At 49.1% G+C, this 17241-nt stretch overlaps 1 protein-coding gene across 1 annotated transcript in view; it reads left to right on the forward strand.

Annotated features, from left to right (window-relative positions):
* Positions 1 to 17241, forward strand: part of MYO5B (myosin VB) — a 278618-nt gene that overhangs the window by 145727 nt on the left and 115650 nt on the right. Inside the window, 3 exon segments of the mRNA XM_081802529.1 lie at positions 4851 to 4966; positions 8649 to 8758; positions 12878 to 13143. Coding sequence (XP_081658655.1) covers positions 4851 to 4966; positions 8649 to 8758; positions 12878 to 13143 — 492 coding nt within the window.

A 17241-nucleotide genomic window follows, 5' to 3' on the forward strand; every position in this document is an offset into this window, starting at 1 on the left:
CCGTGTCTGCTAATGCTGTTGGCTGAGGGCTTCGGCAAGGGTCCTTTGCGTGGAGGCTGTTGACATGGAGCCAGGGCCAAGCAAGAGGAGCGAGCAGGCTTTAGGTCTTCAGACTACTGATGGAGGGCCTCTCCTTGCAGCCCGGGGCCTCCCCACTTCCATGCGCTGCGACTTGGTAAGGAATGTTGATGGACTCCTGGCCCTGAGTCCTCAGAGCCCTCTCCCGACTGAGGTGTGTGATGTCACAAGCCTGGGGGGCCCCGTCGCATCCTGTGTTTGCCAAGTGTCCTATCTCTGGCCTGTTGTCTGGATTTTAGGGGGGGGTTGGGGAGGTTCAGTACTAGCAGATGGTGTGAAGAGCTGGGTGTCTAGACAGTGGTTGGTGGGTCCTTGTGCATCTGCGAGAGAAACCGACTGCCGAGGCTGCCCACGACCCGACTGCCAGCTGGGTTCAGGGCCCAGCACCACATGGACCTCTGACGGTACCAGCCTGTGTTCGTCGTAGCTGACACGTACCGGGTAGTCCACACCTCAGTCTGGCCTCCTAACTCTCTGCTTTACTCGCTTATGAATTCCTGCCGCGTTTGGTGCCTGGGTCCTGCAGTTTAGCACTGGGTCCTTGGCTCGTTCACCGAGCCCTGCGCAGGCGGTGTTGGGCACCGGGGACCTAGCGCTGCACATAGCCGTTGTGGGGGCTGCCCTTGCCTTGCTTGCAGTCCGTTACGGTACAAGGGGATCGGAGTACGCGGAGTGAAGCGTGGCTGAGGCGGGTCCGAAGGTTCCCAGGGGAAGTAAGTTGAGAACCCGAGGAGGAAGCCCAGGAGGGCATATTATGCTGTTTTTCTGCTGTGCTCTATTCGGTGTTTGCAAGCCAGCATCTCCCCCAGTGAAGCTGTAAACACCTCGGGAGTGACGGGTACAAGCCTCGTTTGATGCGTCCCTCTCTGAGCTGGCACCTTGGGCTCGGATGTTGGTTTATGGCCACAAGTGACCAGGAATGCAGGCCACGCTAAGGGCCTTTGCCATCCTCCTCTTTCCTTCCCAGAGCTGGGGACATGGGCCCAGCTAGACTTTTCAGGGCCAGCCTGTAGGGGATGAAAATTTTTTCAAATGTCATTTTTGTAGAAAAATGAACAAGTACTGGCAAGAGCCTTTGAATTTGGACCATTTTATCCCAAATGTAACTTTGAGGGTATGGGGAAATCCTCCTAATTTTTTTTTTTTTGTGCACTTACGTAAGTGCATTGAACTTTAAAAAAAAAAAAAGGGGGGGGTGGCTTTTCCTTATTCTGTATTGCAACAGGATGTCAGACTCCTTGGGCCCCCAGCTGGAGCACTTGAAAACTACCCGATCTGATCAATTTCTTGCACTGTCCCTTCAAGAACATCTTAGAAAGCACAGAGGCATTGATGAGCTCTTGTGCTCAGGGTTAGGCCGTGTTTGGCCTCGTGGGTGCATTGGCTGTGAGCACTGAAGCCTGACAGTTCCACAATAACCCTGGTTGAGTGGTTGGAAACATGAAGTAAATGAAGGACTAGCCAGTGGTTCCTAGTGGGTAGACTGCCTTGCCTCCTCCCCCCTTGTCTTCACCTAGAACATGCTCCTCAAGTGTGCAGAAGTCTCGGCAAGACCCCTTGGCCAGTGAGGGCTTTGTGCAATTGAGAGTGGAGAAACACTCCATCCACACTTCCAGCCATCCGCACTTCCCTCTGCCCTGTTGGTGCTGGTCTGTTGCATTAAAATGACCTCAGGATGAGATTTAAAAAACGACAACAACAACAATACTCCCGTGAATCATTGGTTGAAGTGTGAATAAATAATGGTAAAAAGAGGTGTAATGGGCTTTTAGTTCCTTAAATACAGCCTTCAGGTAATAAGGAATAAATTATTTATTTTTCACTTCCATGGGTGTGTTGACAGTCTGAACAGCCTCTCCTGCTTTGCACAGTTGGAGCAAAGCCTCCCGATGGTCCTCTGCTCTAAGCACTGGGCTCATGCCTCCTCTGTGGGCTGTACACGGTCTGATCTATACACTGTTCAGGGTCTATCTGGCGAGCCAGTTACTAGGGGACTTTGTGGTATATATCTCCTTGGAAATGTGAAAAAGGGAGACCCAAACTGGAGGATAAGAGATGTTGCTCCGGGATGGGACAGGCAGTGCTGGCTTCACGGGCTGGAAAGTAGAGCCAGGATCCAGGGCAGCTAAGCTGACGGCTGAGGACTATCTCCTGCTGGGATGTCTCTCACTAGGGCCTGGAGTGTGATGGTGACAGAGCTGATTGCACACCTGAAAGGAGATGATGATCTCGGTTGGATTCAGATCATTTAGTAGAGTGAAGCTGTGACTGACCCGGGTGGGCCCCAGCCGGAGGAAGTTCCCCTGTGGGGCCCAAATTTGGGAACTAGCAGTGGGGAAGGTGGGTGGTCAGTCTGACTCAGAACATCAGGCAGGAGGGCCCTGGCTGTTGACAGTGAAGGGGTCTTGGTAGACGCTGAAAATGCCACCTCTCTTCCAACAGGGAGGTCTGGTGCCTTGTGTATTTTTCTGGTGTGTCAGCTGAGAGCTTCTGATAACAAGTTAGGTTGTGTTTATGGCAAAACCATGTCATAAACAACATCTCCACAATAGGGTGATCAAGTAATGGGCTCCCAGGCTGGCCAAAGTCTGGGAGAGCCTGGGTAATCCCTTCAAAGCCTAGTTCCTCAGTTTGCCTAGCTGAAAAATAGGAATAAATAAATTGTCATCTTCATGTGGACCCTGCAAAAATCATCGAAGGAAGTACTTTGAAAGGTGAGTGAAAAGGAAAAATGCTTTTCTTAAGCCTTCGAAACTCTTCTGTGCCAGAGCTCGTGGGGTGGGGGTGGGGGAGGGTTCTATATAAAAGAGCTGAACATAGCATCTTCCACAGAGACCTGCGTGACTTCCTTCATAACCATTTGCCTTTGCTGTGGCTGTCTGCGAGCCTGGGGCTGAAGTCCTTCCTCTCCCTGCTCAAGTGCCTCTAGTCCTCAGGGTTTGGGTTCCTCCTCCAGGAAGCCTTCCCTCATAAGCTACGGCTGATATCCTGCTCTCCATGCCTGTGGGCAGTGTAGCCTGATGGTCTAGCTCGGGTTGTGTGAGGCAGGGTTTGGGTCTGAGTTGGGCCACTTCCTAGCTGGGCCTGGCAGTGTGCACTTACGGGAGGAGTGTGGCTTGGAGCAGAGGATGCAAGGTGGGAAATGGAAGAGACCAGAAAGGAGAGGTAGGCGGGGCCTCTGTGGGCCTGGATTATGGGGGGTGGAGGGGGGTGTGTGGGTAGAGCTGAGGAATGACGGTAAGGAAATGGGTGGATCAGGGACAAGAGATGGGGAAGGAAGGCCCAGCCCTGAGTCTGGAGGGGCAAGGGGCGTGGCTGCTTCACAAAGGGCCCAGGAGGTTCTTTGAGGGTCTTTGACCTCTGTCTTGAGGCTACTGGGGTGGGAGGGGGTCTCTAAAAGGCTTTAAATGGGGGTGCAGTGTGATCAGAGTTACCAGCAGTGTGAAAGTGGGTTTGAAGGAGCAGGAAGATGGGTTTAGTCTTTGGCAACAGTCCGCGGACAACAGATGTATGCTGGACATCAGACATGGGCAGCGGTAGTCGGAGTGGAGCAAGGAAGGAGACTCGAGAAGTTCGTGAGGGGTCACAGGGGCAGATCAAGGTGTTGAAGGAAGACTGGACATTGCAATGAAATTGTATCTAAGCATGTTGAACTGACATGTGTTTTACCACATGCACACAAGGGGAAATAATTTTACTAGTCTTTACAGGAGAAGAACAACATCAGTGTCCAGCTTTGGTGTCTTGTCAAAATCAAACATCATACCTTTAGAAATTCTGAACACTGGGCGGGGTTGTATTACACAAAGGTACTGTATTTTGTGGAAAATGTTATTTTCGGGAGGGGGGAGAATTTTGATTAGGTGCACTTGTTGCCCTGAATGCCGACCTCCAAGCCTGTCGCGTGGATGCTACCCGGGTCTTGGTGCATTGTTGCCCTCTGCTAAGGTTGGCTCTGAATTCTAAGGTAGAACCGGGGCCCCTCCTAACCAGTTGTCCCCCAGGCTGTTATCAGAGGCCTGACTGAGAGGAATTGAGCTGGAGGTGAGAACAAACATTTGAGGGTCTCAACTTGCATCTGTTCACGTGCCTGAGGAATTCAGGGGTGCCCTAACTTGGTAAAACAAATGAACAAAAAACCATGTTACCTTGGGCACATCAGTGCCTCTCCTTTGTCAAATGAGGTTGTCATACTAAGCTTATCAACAGTTACGGAAGTCTGTGATTCTAGGGTAGGTGTACATCTCACTGTATATTAGATCTTTTTTTTTTTTTTTTTTTAAGATTTATTTACTTTAGAGATAGAGTGCGTGCAGGGGCAGAGGGGGAATCTCAAGCAGACTCCACCCTGAGCACAGAGCCCAACATGGGGCTCGATCCCAGGACCCCAAGATCATGACCTGAGCTGAAACCGAGAGTCAGATGCTTAACTGACTGTGCCACCCAGGTGCCCCTCACATCCTTTTTAAAGGCAAGTCTGTGGTGAATCATGTAAACTGAACCACCTATGACTTTTTACGTTCACGTGTTTTTCACATACTGGTTTTATACAAACACAGCAATGCATTCTGTCAGCATAGTGTAATGCTCTGTGTCTCCTTATCCAGTTTTCTCTCCATTTGCCGTTGTCAGTAAAGATAATTTATAAGGGTTGCACATCCAGCTGGGAATAAAATTTTGGTCTGGGATGAGTAGAAATCCTCATGCGTCGTGATCTGTGGGTAAACCGGGATGGAGCTTCTCTCCAATGCCTGATGCCTTTCCTCCTCACTTCCCACAGCGTGCGCAGAGGACTTCTTCTATACCTCGCAGGGAGGAAACACACGCATTGAAGGTATAGATGATGCTGAGGACTTTGAGAAGACACGACAAGCCTTCACACTCCTGGGTAAGCAGCTTCTGAGTGGGAAAAGGCCCAGACAGTTGACTTCATGGAGAGTAGAAAAGCACGACAGTGTCCTGCTTTGCCAACTTTCGTAAGCCCATGAGAAGCCCTGTTGCCCTTGGTGAATGTTGTCTTACTCCATCCCAACCCTCAGACTCCAGAGTTTAAGACTTGTACCTTTGTTGATCTGTCTTAAAAGTAAGGTTTGAGAGTCATGCTCTTAGGCACTGCAAAGTGGCCCTTTCCACTTCCTCAGGCCATTGAAGCCAGTGGAGCAAAAGGAGAAAGCCACATCTTCTTGTGCTGCGGGCTGGGTTTGGAGGCCATGTGTTCTAGCAGAAAAAGCATGTCTTTAGGACCAAACCAACCCATGTACCCTATGAAGGTCTGGTAGCATTCTCACATATACAGTGTCCTTTCCGTTACCACTTTTTCCACGGAGAGCATAACCGTGGAATTCAAGATCTCTCTGTCCTTCTGGTATTGCTACTCAGCCTTTTGGCTAACATCAAATGTCCTCCTGGGCATAAAGGGCAATAGAGTGAGAGAAAACGCTCCCCCCCACCACCATTTTTGAGGAAGAGGAACCTAAGTGGTAAAGTGGAAGGCAAGCCTGCCTTAACTGGGAAATTGAATGAGTTAATTCCTGGAACCTGCAGCCAGAAAAAACAAAGCTTGGGAAGTCAGCCTGAAACTCAGGAAGCAGCTCAGGACAGCCCTTCTATTTTTCCCCAGCCCCTTCTCTGACAGAGGTGGACATCTGCCTTCTGAGTCATGTGACTACTTCAGAGCCGCATTTCTTAGGTTCTTTGGTGGGAATCCGGGCAGTCTTACCCAATGTCCAAATAAAACATGGCCAAGCAAGACACACCTTAATCTCTGTATGGTAGACACAGGGTTCCATGGGCTGAAATCTGAGTGCTCTTCATGTCTCTGGATAACCGGTGGGTAGAAATACTTTGTCTTTTGTACCCATGAAATAATGACCTAAAAGCCACACTGGTTATTCCAGTGAAAAATATCAACTAGAGCAGTAGTTGATGATTATAAAAAGGGTATAAGAGGACTTGAGGGGTGCAGAAGTAGCAGGTGCAAAAGGGCAAGGAAGAGCAGCTGATAAAGGAACTGTTGACTGGCTGAGATCTCAGCCACTTCTGGGAACATGTGGTTACCACAAGAGTAGGAAGCCTGCCGGTGAAGAATCCTGCCAGAGGGCGTGGGCCATTGCTGGTCTGCAAGGCAACCTGCAGTTGCCACAGCATGTGGGGGGACCAGAAAGTCTCCGAAGCAGCTGCTAATGAGGAGAGCATGGCCTGAGGGCACCGCGGTGGCTCGTCCACGATGAGTCAGAACTGTGGAGGACCAGAACCAAGAACACGCATGTCCTCTTGCGGCTCGGTCACTACAGTGCTCTTTGACCAAGCTGACCATTCCACCAGTGGGCAAAGGGGAAGTGTTCACCGGGTCTCGCTCCGGTACCCCAAAGCGGGGCGGATTGTAAACGGAGAGATAATAAATTGGTAACTGGCACCCCTGACTTCTCCAATGTCCCATAATCATTTTATTCAGTTGGGGAGCAGATTTGGAGGGGACTTGCCAAGCAGGGGAACAGTCTGCCCAGTTTGACCGGAGGCAGGAGGGAGGCCCCTGGAGTCTGCTGTGAGCAGTGGGCAGGCGCTGATCCGAGGAGCAGGCGGTTCCCTCCAAGGCTCAAGGAGGCCGGGTGCTTTCATTCACAAAGCAAATGGCATTGGAGAATCTATTGAAATAAGCCTTTCTTCCCTACTCTTCAATAAACACATCCGCTTTTTTACTCCCACTTTTTCTTAAAGATTCTAAATAACTGGGGCTCTTTGAGCCATGTGCTCTTTTGAAGCAGCTACTCCGCTTTGCCACTGTTGTGTGAAAGTAGCCATAGACAGAACGTTAATGAATGGGCATGACTCTTCTAATAAAACTTTATTCATAAAAATACGCCGTGGGCTATGGGCCATAGGTTGCCAACCCCTGCTCTACTCCTTCAGTTTTATTGTTTGATTGTTTGATTTTTGGTTTTTTGCTTGTCATAGCGAGGTACTGCTTATTAGGATAGTGTATAAAGAAGGGGCTTTCTGGCCAGTATAGTGCAGCCATCCTAACTATTGTTAGGATTCAGTAGTCATTCAAGGTGTACTACTTCAATTCCTACCATGACAGTGTGGTGAAGGCTTTGGAAATGACAAAGCATTCGTTCCCAAGAAAAAGTGAAGGAGAGAGAAAAGTGATCTGTCCCTCCTGGGATGGTCCAAAACCCACTTCCTGACTAGTAGGACCTATTTGAGAGCAGGACCCACTGAGCTCTGATCGAAAGCCCAGTACTTTACTCCCCACACGGGGGTACCACCACCAAGCCCCCTGTCTTGTCTGGGGGTATCAACCTCTGACTTGAACCGGTCTTCCTTTTTTCCGTCTTATTCAGTTACACTAAATTTTTTGGCCTCCAGCTGTTTATTTTTTTTAATTAGATTAAACAAAACCAGATATTTGAACGGCTCGTGCATTTCTGTACACATTTGCAGTCTATGTAACCGTCATCAGTGCAGTTCCATTATTTGGGTTTCTGAGCACCTATCTGCCAAGGCAAGAACAGGGATTCATTATATTGCTATTTCTTTGTATATTTTAAAACTTAAAACAAATTTAAAAAGTAAATCCCAGCTCCTATGAAGCTTACGCAGTAGTAGTCCTCTGTCATTAGCAAACTCGAGAGTTAATTTGTCTAGTTCACGCTTGGGTTGTCCACTTTGTGGATAGTTTTTAATCCCAGTATAGTCCATCCTTATCTCCTAGTTATACAGGTGTCAGACTTTTTTTTTTTTTTTAAGACTGTAAATTATTGCCTTTAAAAATAACTGCAGCTGGAGGGAAAGATGGGGGACCACTGCATTATTTCTTAAACTGAGTGGTAGGGTGACTGGTGTCCTATTACTCTGTAGCCTTTTTCTGTAGGTCTTATCTTTTGCAATTCAGAAAGAAATGATGATGTCTTAAAGCTAAATATCAACTGTACAAGATGATCCGTGTCTTTGATGATTTATGTGCTCAAGTCATTGTGGAAGTAGGTGCTCGCTCCCACAGCAGTTCAAGGTCAGGCGTGGCGGTCCCTGCGAGGGAGTGTGGGGCGTGGCCCCGTTCGGCAGTGGCCGAGAGCCAGCTGGCTGTCCATCTCCGCCAGCAGTGCTCCCAGAACTTCCTCCTCTTCCTCCCCAGTTGGCACTTCGGATGTGGGACACAGATGTTTGCTGGTTATTGTGTTCAGAGAGAAATGGCTGTAGATAAATGACCATTCTTATTAAACTCATAAAAACATCCATAAAGTATTTGGTTGAAATGAAGTTTAAAATGAGTCTGCATGATTGCTGTCTCTCCTTTGCTCCTGGAGAAGTTAAAATGGTAGCATAACCCATCTGGTTTGATCAGGACAATCAGAGTGAGGATATTTCCCTTTTAGTCTGGGGAGCCCCTTTGCCCTCTGAGCTGTTACTATGCAGTGGTAATTACTTGGTGAGGAGCCTGGATCGTTTTAGGAGTCATTGGCCCAGAAAGGAAAAATCAAACTTTTTTTAAAAGTCCTTTAAAAAAAGGGTAAAATGTCCTTTCTATCCTACCATGGATGCTAAGTGTCATTCTTTTTTTTTCCCCCCAGGAGTGAGAGAGTCCCATCAGATAAGCATTTTTAAGATAATTGCTTCTATCCTGCACCTCGGAAACGTGGAGATTCAGGCTGAGCGTGATGGTGATTCCTGTAGTGTATCAGTAAGTCGCACACCAGCACCCAAGATAAAACACACACAATTTATTCAGCTCTTAGAGTTTGATACAACTGAAATGTGTCTTTACACTCAGAGGACACTCATAGGTTATTTATTCTTAACAGTAATGGTTTCTGTTCTCTTGCTGATAATTTTTTATAAGAACACATCCTTTTCAAATCAGCTGCCATCAAATTTCTATCACCAAGGGCAGGGAATTTAGTGGCTATTAAATACATTCTTTTTCTTATGGATTGCTTTTCCAAGTACCCTGAGGTCCATGGAATTCTACAGAGTGTTCTCAATCCATGAATATCTTCTGAGCTCCCAACTGAGGTCCACACAACAAGGAGATGAAGCGTTGGACACCATTTTTGGTGACTGTCTCCAAGGAGCTTACAGTGTAATTGGGTAGCCAAAAGATGACCCCGCTTGGCAAGATTTTGACAGTATGATGCAGAATATTGAGACATCTCTGTGAAAGTATTGCAAATTGTGAATTACTCCATAAATGCTCCCAGGGACTGTTATTTTCCCAGTGCCCAATGTAGCACCAGACATGTGCTAGGTAAGGAGTGTCTAAGTGGGTAGATGTGAGAGACCTTGGAGACGTGTGGTCCTATAGACAGCAGCTGGGATGTGCTCTCTGCTCTTTGTGTCCTGCTACGTCCAACCTGGTGTTCTCACCTGGACTCTAAGTCCTGGGGAGGTACGAACGATGATTCTTGTTCCCAATGACTTAGAATTTAGAAACCCCGATTCTGGGAAAAGACAGAAGCCAATCCTATAGGATATGAATGTGGGCCTGTGTCCATGCCACTCACAACTGAATGCTTTTTCAATCGAACAAATAATTATGAACCTCCTGCTGTTTTCCTGGAGTTAGGGCTTATCAGAAGTTGAAACTGGTCCTGCCTGTAGAGAGAGGACCCTGGCCCTTGCCCCATATATTTTCCCTGAAAGAGAAATGGTCTTGAGGGTGGGATATCTCCCAGGACCCTGGGATCATGACCTGAGCCGAAGGCAGACACTTAACTGACTGAGCCACCCAGGCATCCAGATAGTTAACCTTTCCAAGTCTGCTTCCTCATCTGTGGAGTGGGCGCTGATATTACCTACCTTAGCCCAGGGCTCACGTGATTGCATTCTTGACTCAGCCTTGTTGGAGGCAGAGCGGACCTTGCAGGCATCCCTGTTACTTCACAGGCTTGGGGAAAATGAAGGCCCAGAGAGACCATAATGACAGTTAAGGGCCACATCGGGCCCCAGCCAGGGCGGTTTCCCCGTGTTGACGTCCCCCAGCAGGTGCCTAGCCCGGTGCTGGGCACACAGTGTGTGCGCAGGAAGCGCTTCACTAAGTGGTTGCTAGTGAAAGTCTCTCTCAAATGGATTTTGGTTTATTCCTCTGGTACAGAGGGTGGGCCTCCTGCTGGAAAGGCTGTCTGCCCATACGCGGTATGCCTTCTGCTCGGTAGTTTTGATTTTTAATTAAAGCATGAAACGGTGTTCATGACTGCCAGAGTTACCTTGGAGAGGCAGCAGCGTGCAATCACTTGGACACCAGAGGCAATTTGTTTCTTGAATTTGGCAATATGGGCCCATAGACTCTAATCTACCTGTGATACTGGGGATTTTGAATGGATTTAGCATCATTTAATTAAGCTTAAATGTAATTGCATGATGTTAAATCAGTCGCAGTTAGCACCTGTCATCAATAGTCAGAAGAGGGTAATAGAGGGGCGAGCCACATCCCCCTGCAGCAGCCGGGAACCTGTCTTGAGGTGATTATCAAACCCTTCCAGAACTTGTGGTTCTGTCTCGGCTGCGTTCACCGGGGAGGTGCCGGGGGCGGGGGGTGCCGGGGGGGGGGGGCAGGGCTCCAGGGGGCAAGACTCGAGCGGTCGTGTTGGCTGCTAGCAGGCCATCTACAGGTCAGGGAATCCAGCTGCAACGCTATGCTGAGCAATTAAGAATTTCTTGGAAGTAGGTCAGATTAAGAAGTTGGACTTTTGCCGCCCCTGCACCTGTTGCGTGCCAAGCAGTCCCCAGGCATTTAACACTGCTACGTATGGCTTTCTCTTGGGGCGAGGAGGCCGGCAGGTTTGGGCTGGGCTGCTGCAGAGAGAAATTTTCTGTCGGTCAGGACAAGTAGCCGAGGCAGCCCCCACGTGCTGAGAAGATGAGGGCCTCCCCCTCCCCACCCAGCCCAGGCTGACTCTCTTCTCCAGCTGGATTAGGAGCTCTGGGCCACAGTCAGGGGTGCCTCCCTCCCCCTCATTCTCTTCATCTGAAAAACAAAAGGGATAGGGTTAGAATGATGATTCCCGAAGAATTTTCCTGGGAACCTTAGCCCTAGGCAATTTCTTAAGAGACTATGGGCTCTGAGAAACAAACTGAGGGTGTTAGAGGGGAGGTGGGTGGGGGGATGGGTTAGCCTGGTGATGGGTATTAAAGAGGGCACGTACTGAATGGAGCACTGGGTGTTATACGCTAACAATGAATTATGGAACACTACATCAAACAATTAAAAGGGTTCTTTGGTCAATTAAGTTCAGGAAATGCTGCATAAAATGTCTCTTGGTGCTTTCAGGATCTGTTAACAGCCCAGCTCAGCTGCGTCTAACCTGGTGCCGTCCCTCGGCCCCTGTTAGTTAGGTAAAGCCCATTAACGTGCTCTGTAACTGTTGTTCCACAGACCACATTTTGGAAGAACACTGGCCTTCCTGGGAGGTTCTTTCCTACTCTGACATTCTATTTTGTAATTGTGTTTGCTTTGGGTAGATGGATTTTAAATATCTGTAGAAGAAAGGAAAAAAGAAAAGGCTGGGGGGGAAATGGTGTTAAGGGGGAAATGGTACAGTTCTCTGCATTAATTTTCATTGAACACTTAAACTCTCATTTAAATCCTACAAGGCAGCCTCATCAGAAAATGAGTCCCACAGCAAAGGCAATTTAGGGCCATTATAGAAGGTAGCACATCATGTTCTGAAGAATTCCCTTTCTGCCTGAGAGTTAATAAGCAATCCAGCAGGCTCGTGGCTGGGTAATCAGCTTTCCCGGGGGGGCGGGGTGGATTTAGACAAGGGAGCGAACAATGGGGTTTTTTTTGTGGGGTGCCCTGAGTGAAAAGGAGTATCTGACTTACACATGTGGGTGAAATTAAGACCTGTGGGTGATGCGCTTATCAGGACCGGAAGACCAGGTGGTATGATAGGTATTTTGGGTAAATGAGGGTCAAGATTGGAAGCAGCTGTGTATGCTGGGCGGCAGGCACTGCTTACCTCTATAGAGAAGGGTTTTCAGGAGGAGGAATTCCTAGTTTTCCCTCTAGCTCTAAAAGGGTGGTGTTACCAGTTGCAGTGTTCCAAATGGCTCTTCTCGGGTCCGAGTTTGTTCTGTATTCTTGCCGTTTGTCCTCGATTTCCACGTTGATTGGCTTCTTTCCCCAGGCAGCAAGGGCTTTAAGAGTAGAACACCAAGTATGTGTTACTTAATATCACTGAGGCTAAGGTGCAGGAAAGTGGGCTTGGAACAGTGCATGTCAGTGTGGGGAAGGCTGTCCCATTGGTTCAGCTGTGCATTCATTTCAGAGCATACAGCTGTTAGGCCGGGTGCTGCCGGTCAAGGGTGATGCTTGCACGTGAGGACTTCCTTCCGGGCTGTGGGCTCAGCCCTGCATGTGGGACTCCGCAGAAGGAAACTGCACATTTACTGTGATCCTGCGTCTGCGGCTCTGTACGATTACTGCTGCCTTCTGGCTCCTTATCTCAATGGATTTATCCATCCCCAAGTCATCAATTCTCATTCTGCTCCCTTCACTCAAGGAGTTCTCCCTAGCCTGTGACTTGGCCGGCAGTGGAGGAGGGCAGAGGGAAAGTTGAGAAAGCTATTGTTTCTTAAAGCCCTGATCATTTGGTGTAATGGTCAGTTGGAGCAACACTCTTGGGGGGCTCGCTTGTCCCTCCACTTGGTGTGAGAGTGCGTCAGCCTGCCCAGCACCGCGGCTAGGGATAGCCTGGGTCTGTGGTGCTGGGCGGGCTCGTTGTGCCCCTGGGCGGAGAGGGCACGGTGGCGGGCTTGCCCTCCGCCCCCCTCCTGAAACCATCCCCCGTGTCTCTTCCAGCCCCAGGATGAGCACCTGACCAACTTCTGCCAACTACTAGGGGTGGAACACAGTCAGATGGAGCACTGGCTCTGCCACCGCAAGCTGGTCACTACCTCCGAGACCTATGTCAAGAGCATGTCCCTGCAGCAGGTGCTCAACGCACGCAGCGCCCTCGCCAAGCACATCTACGCCCAGCTGTTCGGCTGGATCGTGGAGCACATCAACAAGGCCCTGCACACACACCTCAAGCAGCACTCCTTCATCGGCGTCCTGGACATCTACGGGTAGGCCCGTGCCCGGCCGCCTTTCACTCCCTTTCACTCCACCTGATGGTTGGGTCTTCCTTTTTTTTTTTTTTTTTTTTTTTAAGATTTTATTTATTTACTTGAGAAAGAGAGTGAGAGAGAGCGTGAGCCGGGGGGGGGGGGAAGGGGTGGGAGAGGGAGAAGCAGACTCCCCCACCGAGCAGGGAGCCCGACGCAGAGCTCGATCCCAGGACCCTGGGATCCTGACCTGAGCCAAAGGCAGACGCTTACCCATCTGAGCCCCAGGTGTGTCTTCCTGCTAGCATTTCAGAGTTGGCAGCGGGCCTTGGAGAAGCTCCCCAGGCTTCCCGATTCTCAACCAGGGATGTGACATGTGGGAACATTTTTTGTTGTCACAGTGCCTGGGGTCTCTACTGGCACCTAGTGGCCTGAGGTTCGGGATGCTAGGTGTCCGAAAACATGGAGGACAGTTCCAAAGAAGAGTTCCAAAACCCCAGTAGCTCCTCCATGGAGAAGCCCCGTACACACCCTTCTTCACAACTGGGAAACAGGCCCAGAGAGGGAAGGGTCTTGCCCAACATTGGACCGGAAGCTGCTCTGAACGCAATTTCAGGCTTTGTGTCTTAGCTGTTCTATTCAAATCTACCATCTGATCTAATTCACTGTATTCCCTATCACGATGGTTATTATAATACCATGATTTTGCCCAGCACTCTAAGACTTGTGTGTGGTCATTCTTGAGGCTTCTCTTCCTTTCAGAATTCCAGCCTGACAGCAAGGACTTATTTATAACAGCATCTTTTTCAGGGAGAGGCAACATGGCTCAGCGGAAAGTCGACGTGACTAGGCGTCAGGAGACAGGTGGTACAACTCACGTTGGCCCCAGCTCGCTGGATGACGCTCCACAGATCACAGCCTCTTTCTGGAATTTTGTTTCGATAGCTTGAAGTGAAGCGCTGAGCCACAGTCTCTCTCAGGTTCTTCCCAGATCCTTCTAGAGTTCTTTGAAATTATATGTCCTGGTTTGCAGCCTCCTTTGCACATCTTTTATGATCAGTGTCTTGCCTTCTTTAAGCCAATAATAGATTGAATCCTCCTGGGTCTTTATATCACAGAAGGTTATGGCTTCTGTCTTAAAATAGAAATTCAGACCCACGGAAGTGCAGAGTTGTAAGAACAGGGCTGCTGTAGTGGAAACAGCTGCTTGGTGGGCTGATGAGCTGAGAACTTGCCTTATGTTGAGACTAGAGCAAAGAGAACGTCCTAGAAGCGGCCACGTCCCCATGCAAAGATAGGCTGTTCTAGTTACATCTCTGCTGCTCTCGTTCACTGTCGGGTTTCAAATCAAACCGTGTTGCAGGGTGTGGAGGACATGGAAGAAGGAAACTTGATTTCTGGTGTCACAAAGGCCTGCTGAAGAACTAAGGCCCATACGTGAGCTACATAATACAACGAGGCAACAGAAGAAATAGCAGAGTCCACTTGAGGGTTTGGACACTCAGTGTGGGATGAGTATCGAGTCAGGAGAGGGCATGCTCGTTGGCACCGTCAGGGAAAGCTTTGTGTGGAAGGTGGGGTTTGAACTGGATCTTTTAAAGGGAGGGAGTAAAATACGGGAGGTGGGGGCAGCACCTTTGGGAACGGGAGCACTGTTGTGATGGTAGGAAAAAGCAAAGTGTGGAAGGGAAACCTCATAGCTGGTGAACCAGCAGTGGAGCATCACCCGAGAGCGGGGAACAGGAGGATGCATCTTCCTCAGGGTGCTTCAGGGTTTTATCCGAGCAGCCGGGTACGGGGCATTTCTCCTCTTGGCCGCTGAGTGCCTGCTTTGTGCTCAGCCCCTCCCGTTTCTCTGTGGAGAGCATAGGCCAGTCCATACCCTGGGAACCTACCTCCTCACTGTCCGTAATTCCGTTATTCTCTCTGTCATGAGTATTTTCAGGAAATTGGGTTCCCCCCAAAAACCTGACCTTTAGTGTTCCCTTCTGAAGTAAGACCCAGAGAAACTCCGGCTACAGCATTTGACCCGATTCCCTGACTGTACCCGGGCAAGAATCTAATTTACTGTATTTCTGATCTGGGAAGACGAATAGGCAGGCTCAGTGTTGTGAATAGCATGTGAAAACGTCGTGACTTCCGTGCTTCCACTGCTCACCTCTGTTATGGTTCCCTGCTGTCTTCGCGGCGCCGTTCGTCACAGAGATGGTCATCCCTTCCCGGGCATCCGCAGTGAAAGGCTTTGCTCCTTGCTGGCGTGTCGCGCTGCTGGGTCTGGAGACACCAGCTGGGCTCGTGCAAGCTGGATTTTGTGCTTCTATTTGCCGTTTACTTTTTCATTGTTGAGTCTGTTCTCAAGTCCTGTGACTGCACAGAGGGGAGAAACTGATTTCAGAGAAGGCTTGTCTGTGGTTTGAGTTGATTGGGCCCGTGGTGAGGTGGGAGGCCGGAGAACTCTGTCTCCTGACCTGTGCATCAGGACATCCAACAGCTGTCCGGTGAGAGCAGAGTCCTGCTGTAGGGCCACGGACTGGCGTACTTGAGACGTTTCCTACCCTTTGTGCTTCCTTCAGACATGCTATGCTGTTTTATTTTCTCTTTTTTAAATCCTTGTTCGTTCTTAGGAGCTCATTTCCTTTTTCACACTGTGCCCCAAAGTGGTCCTGTTTGCAAAGCAATGCACTCTCCTCTTGCAGAGATCTAATGCCATATTCCTGCATATGCTCAATGTAGTTCCATGTTCCTACCCTCTCGGCAGAGTTCAAGATGGCAAGTTAGATACGGGGTGGGCTCAGAGTTGACGAGCTGGCTCTCTATATGGGCCATCTGTTGCCAAGAAAGCACTCAGAGACTTTCCCGGAATGTCTGTAAGCATGCTCCTCAGCAGTTCGAGTCTGCCGAGAAATTACTGTAAAAATTTGCGCTGGCCTAGGCTCTCTCTTCTGGCCAGAAGGTATGTAATGAACTCGTAGGAGGTTAAAACCAAAAACTTCACCACAGGCAAGCAGGTCACTTGGACCTTGGTGGTACTGTTTCTGCTCCGTTGGGTCAGTGACATCATTTCTTCATCTGGAAGAAAATGACAACGTTGGGTGGAAGTCTGTGCTGCCCTTGCATTGAGCTATTTACTGTCCTCTCCCTTTTGCAATCCTGGTGTCTGTCTCTTTTCCGATGGACTCAGATGCCTTCCAGAAAGCCACTGGATTTTTTTTTTTTTTTTGTAATGTGGCCATCCCTCCGTTATTTGGGATGGGTGTCACACCTGACACTCTTCCACTTGTCTTCTCCACCCAACCCCCCCAATTCCAAACTGATTCCTGTCTTTACACTTCATTCCTAATGTAACTATGGGAAGTGGTTTGAAGGAGGAATTCATCCTCCTCCATGGCATCAGAAAACTCCAGCACTATTTTTTATTTTTTGAGTTTTCTACGCAAATCCCTGACCACCAAACAGTAGAGAGGGCGAGAGGGAGGGACCATCTCCCCACGGTCTCATTGTGTCTCAGCCCTAGGATGGGGAGACATGGTGCACGTAGATGCCCTTGGGATGACCTAAAGTCTTTGATTGTCTTCTTTCTTGTCATCTGTGAGCAAAAAGAGCGGCGTGTGAACGCTAGAAAGAATGGGAAGGATGGTGGGGGTGTGCTTCTGAATACATTCAACCCCATTCATTAGGAAGAAAGGAATAAGGAATTATCTCCCTCTTAATCAGGTTACAAATGCGTGAAGCTAGCAAATGAGAGTGGGATTGCCACCCTCTCCCCAGCAAGTAGACACTAATTAGTAATTACTGGGATAACTGTCCCCAGATGAACTCTAGCCCCTATTCAGGAAGTTACTGGCTCACTAGTCAAGCTCCTTCTAGAAACAACTGAAAAGGGTTCTCTAGGGTGGGTGAGCCACTCCAGAATTTTCTGTAAATGTTGAAAATGTTACTACAGAATCAGAGTGAAGACTCATTTCTTGTAGATAAGAAAACAGTGCATGAACCAGCATCACCCGTAGGTACCCCCCTTAACACGTTCTTACTGGTGGTTCGGACAGTAGAAAAAGCTGTGAACCCCCAGACAAATGGCGCAACTGTGGTGAGCTGCTGCTCAGAGGCCAGGCCCCCAGG

Source organism: Leptonychotes weddellii, chromosome 13 (assembly GCF_054177405.1).
Source record: "Leptonychotes weddellii isolate Sample4059 chromosome 13, ASM5417740v2, whole genome shotgun sequence".
Classification (NCBI taxonomy): domain Eukaryota; kingdom Metazoa; phylum Chordata; class Mammalia; order Carnivora; family Phocidae; genus Leptonychotes; species Leptonychotes weddellii.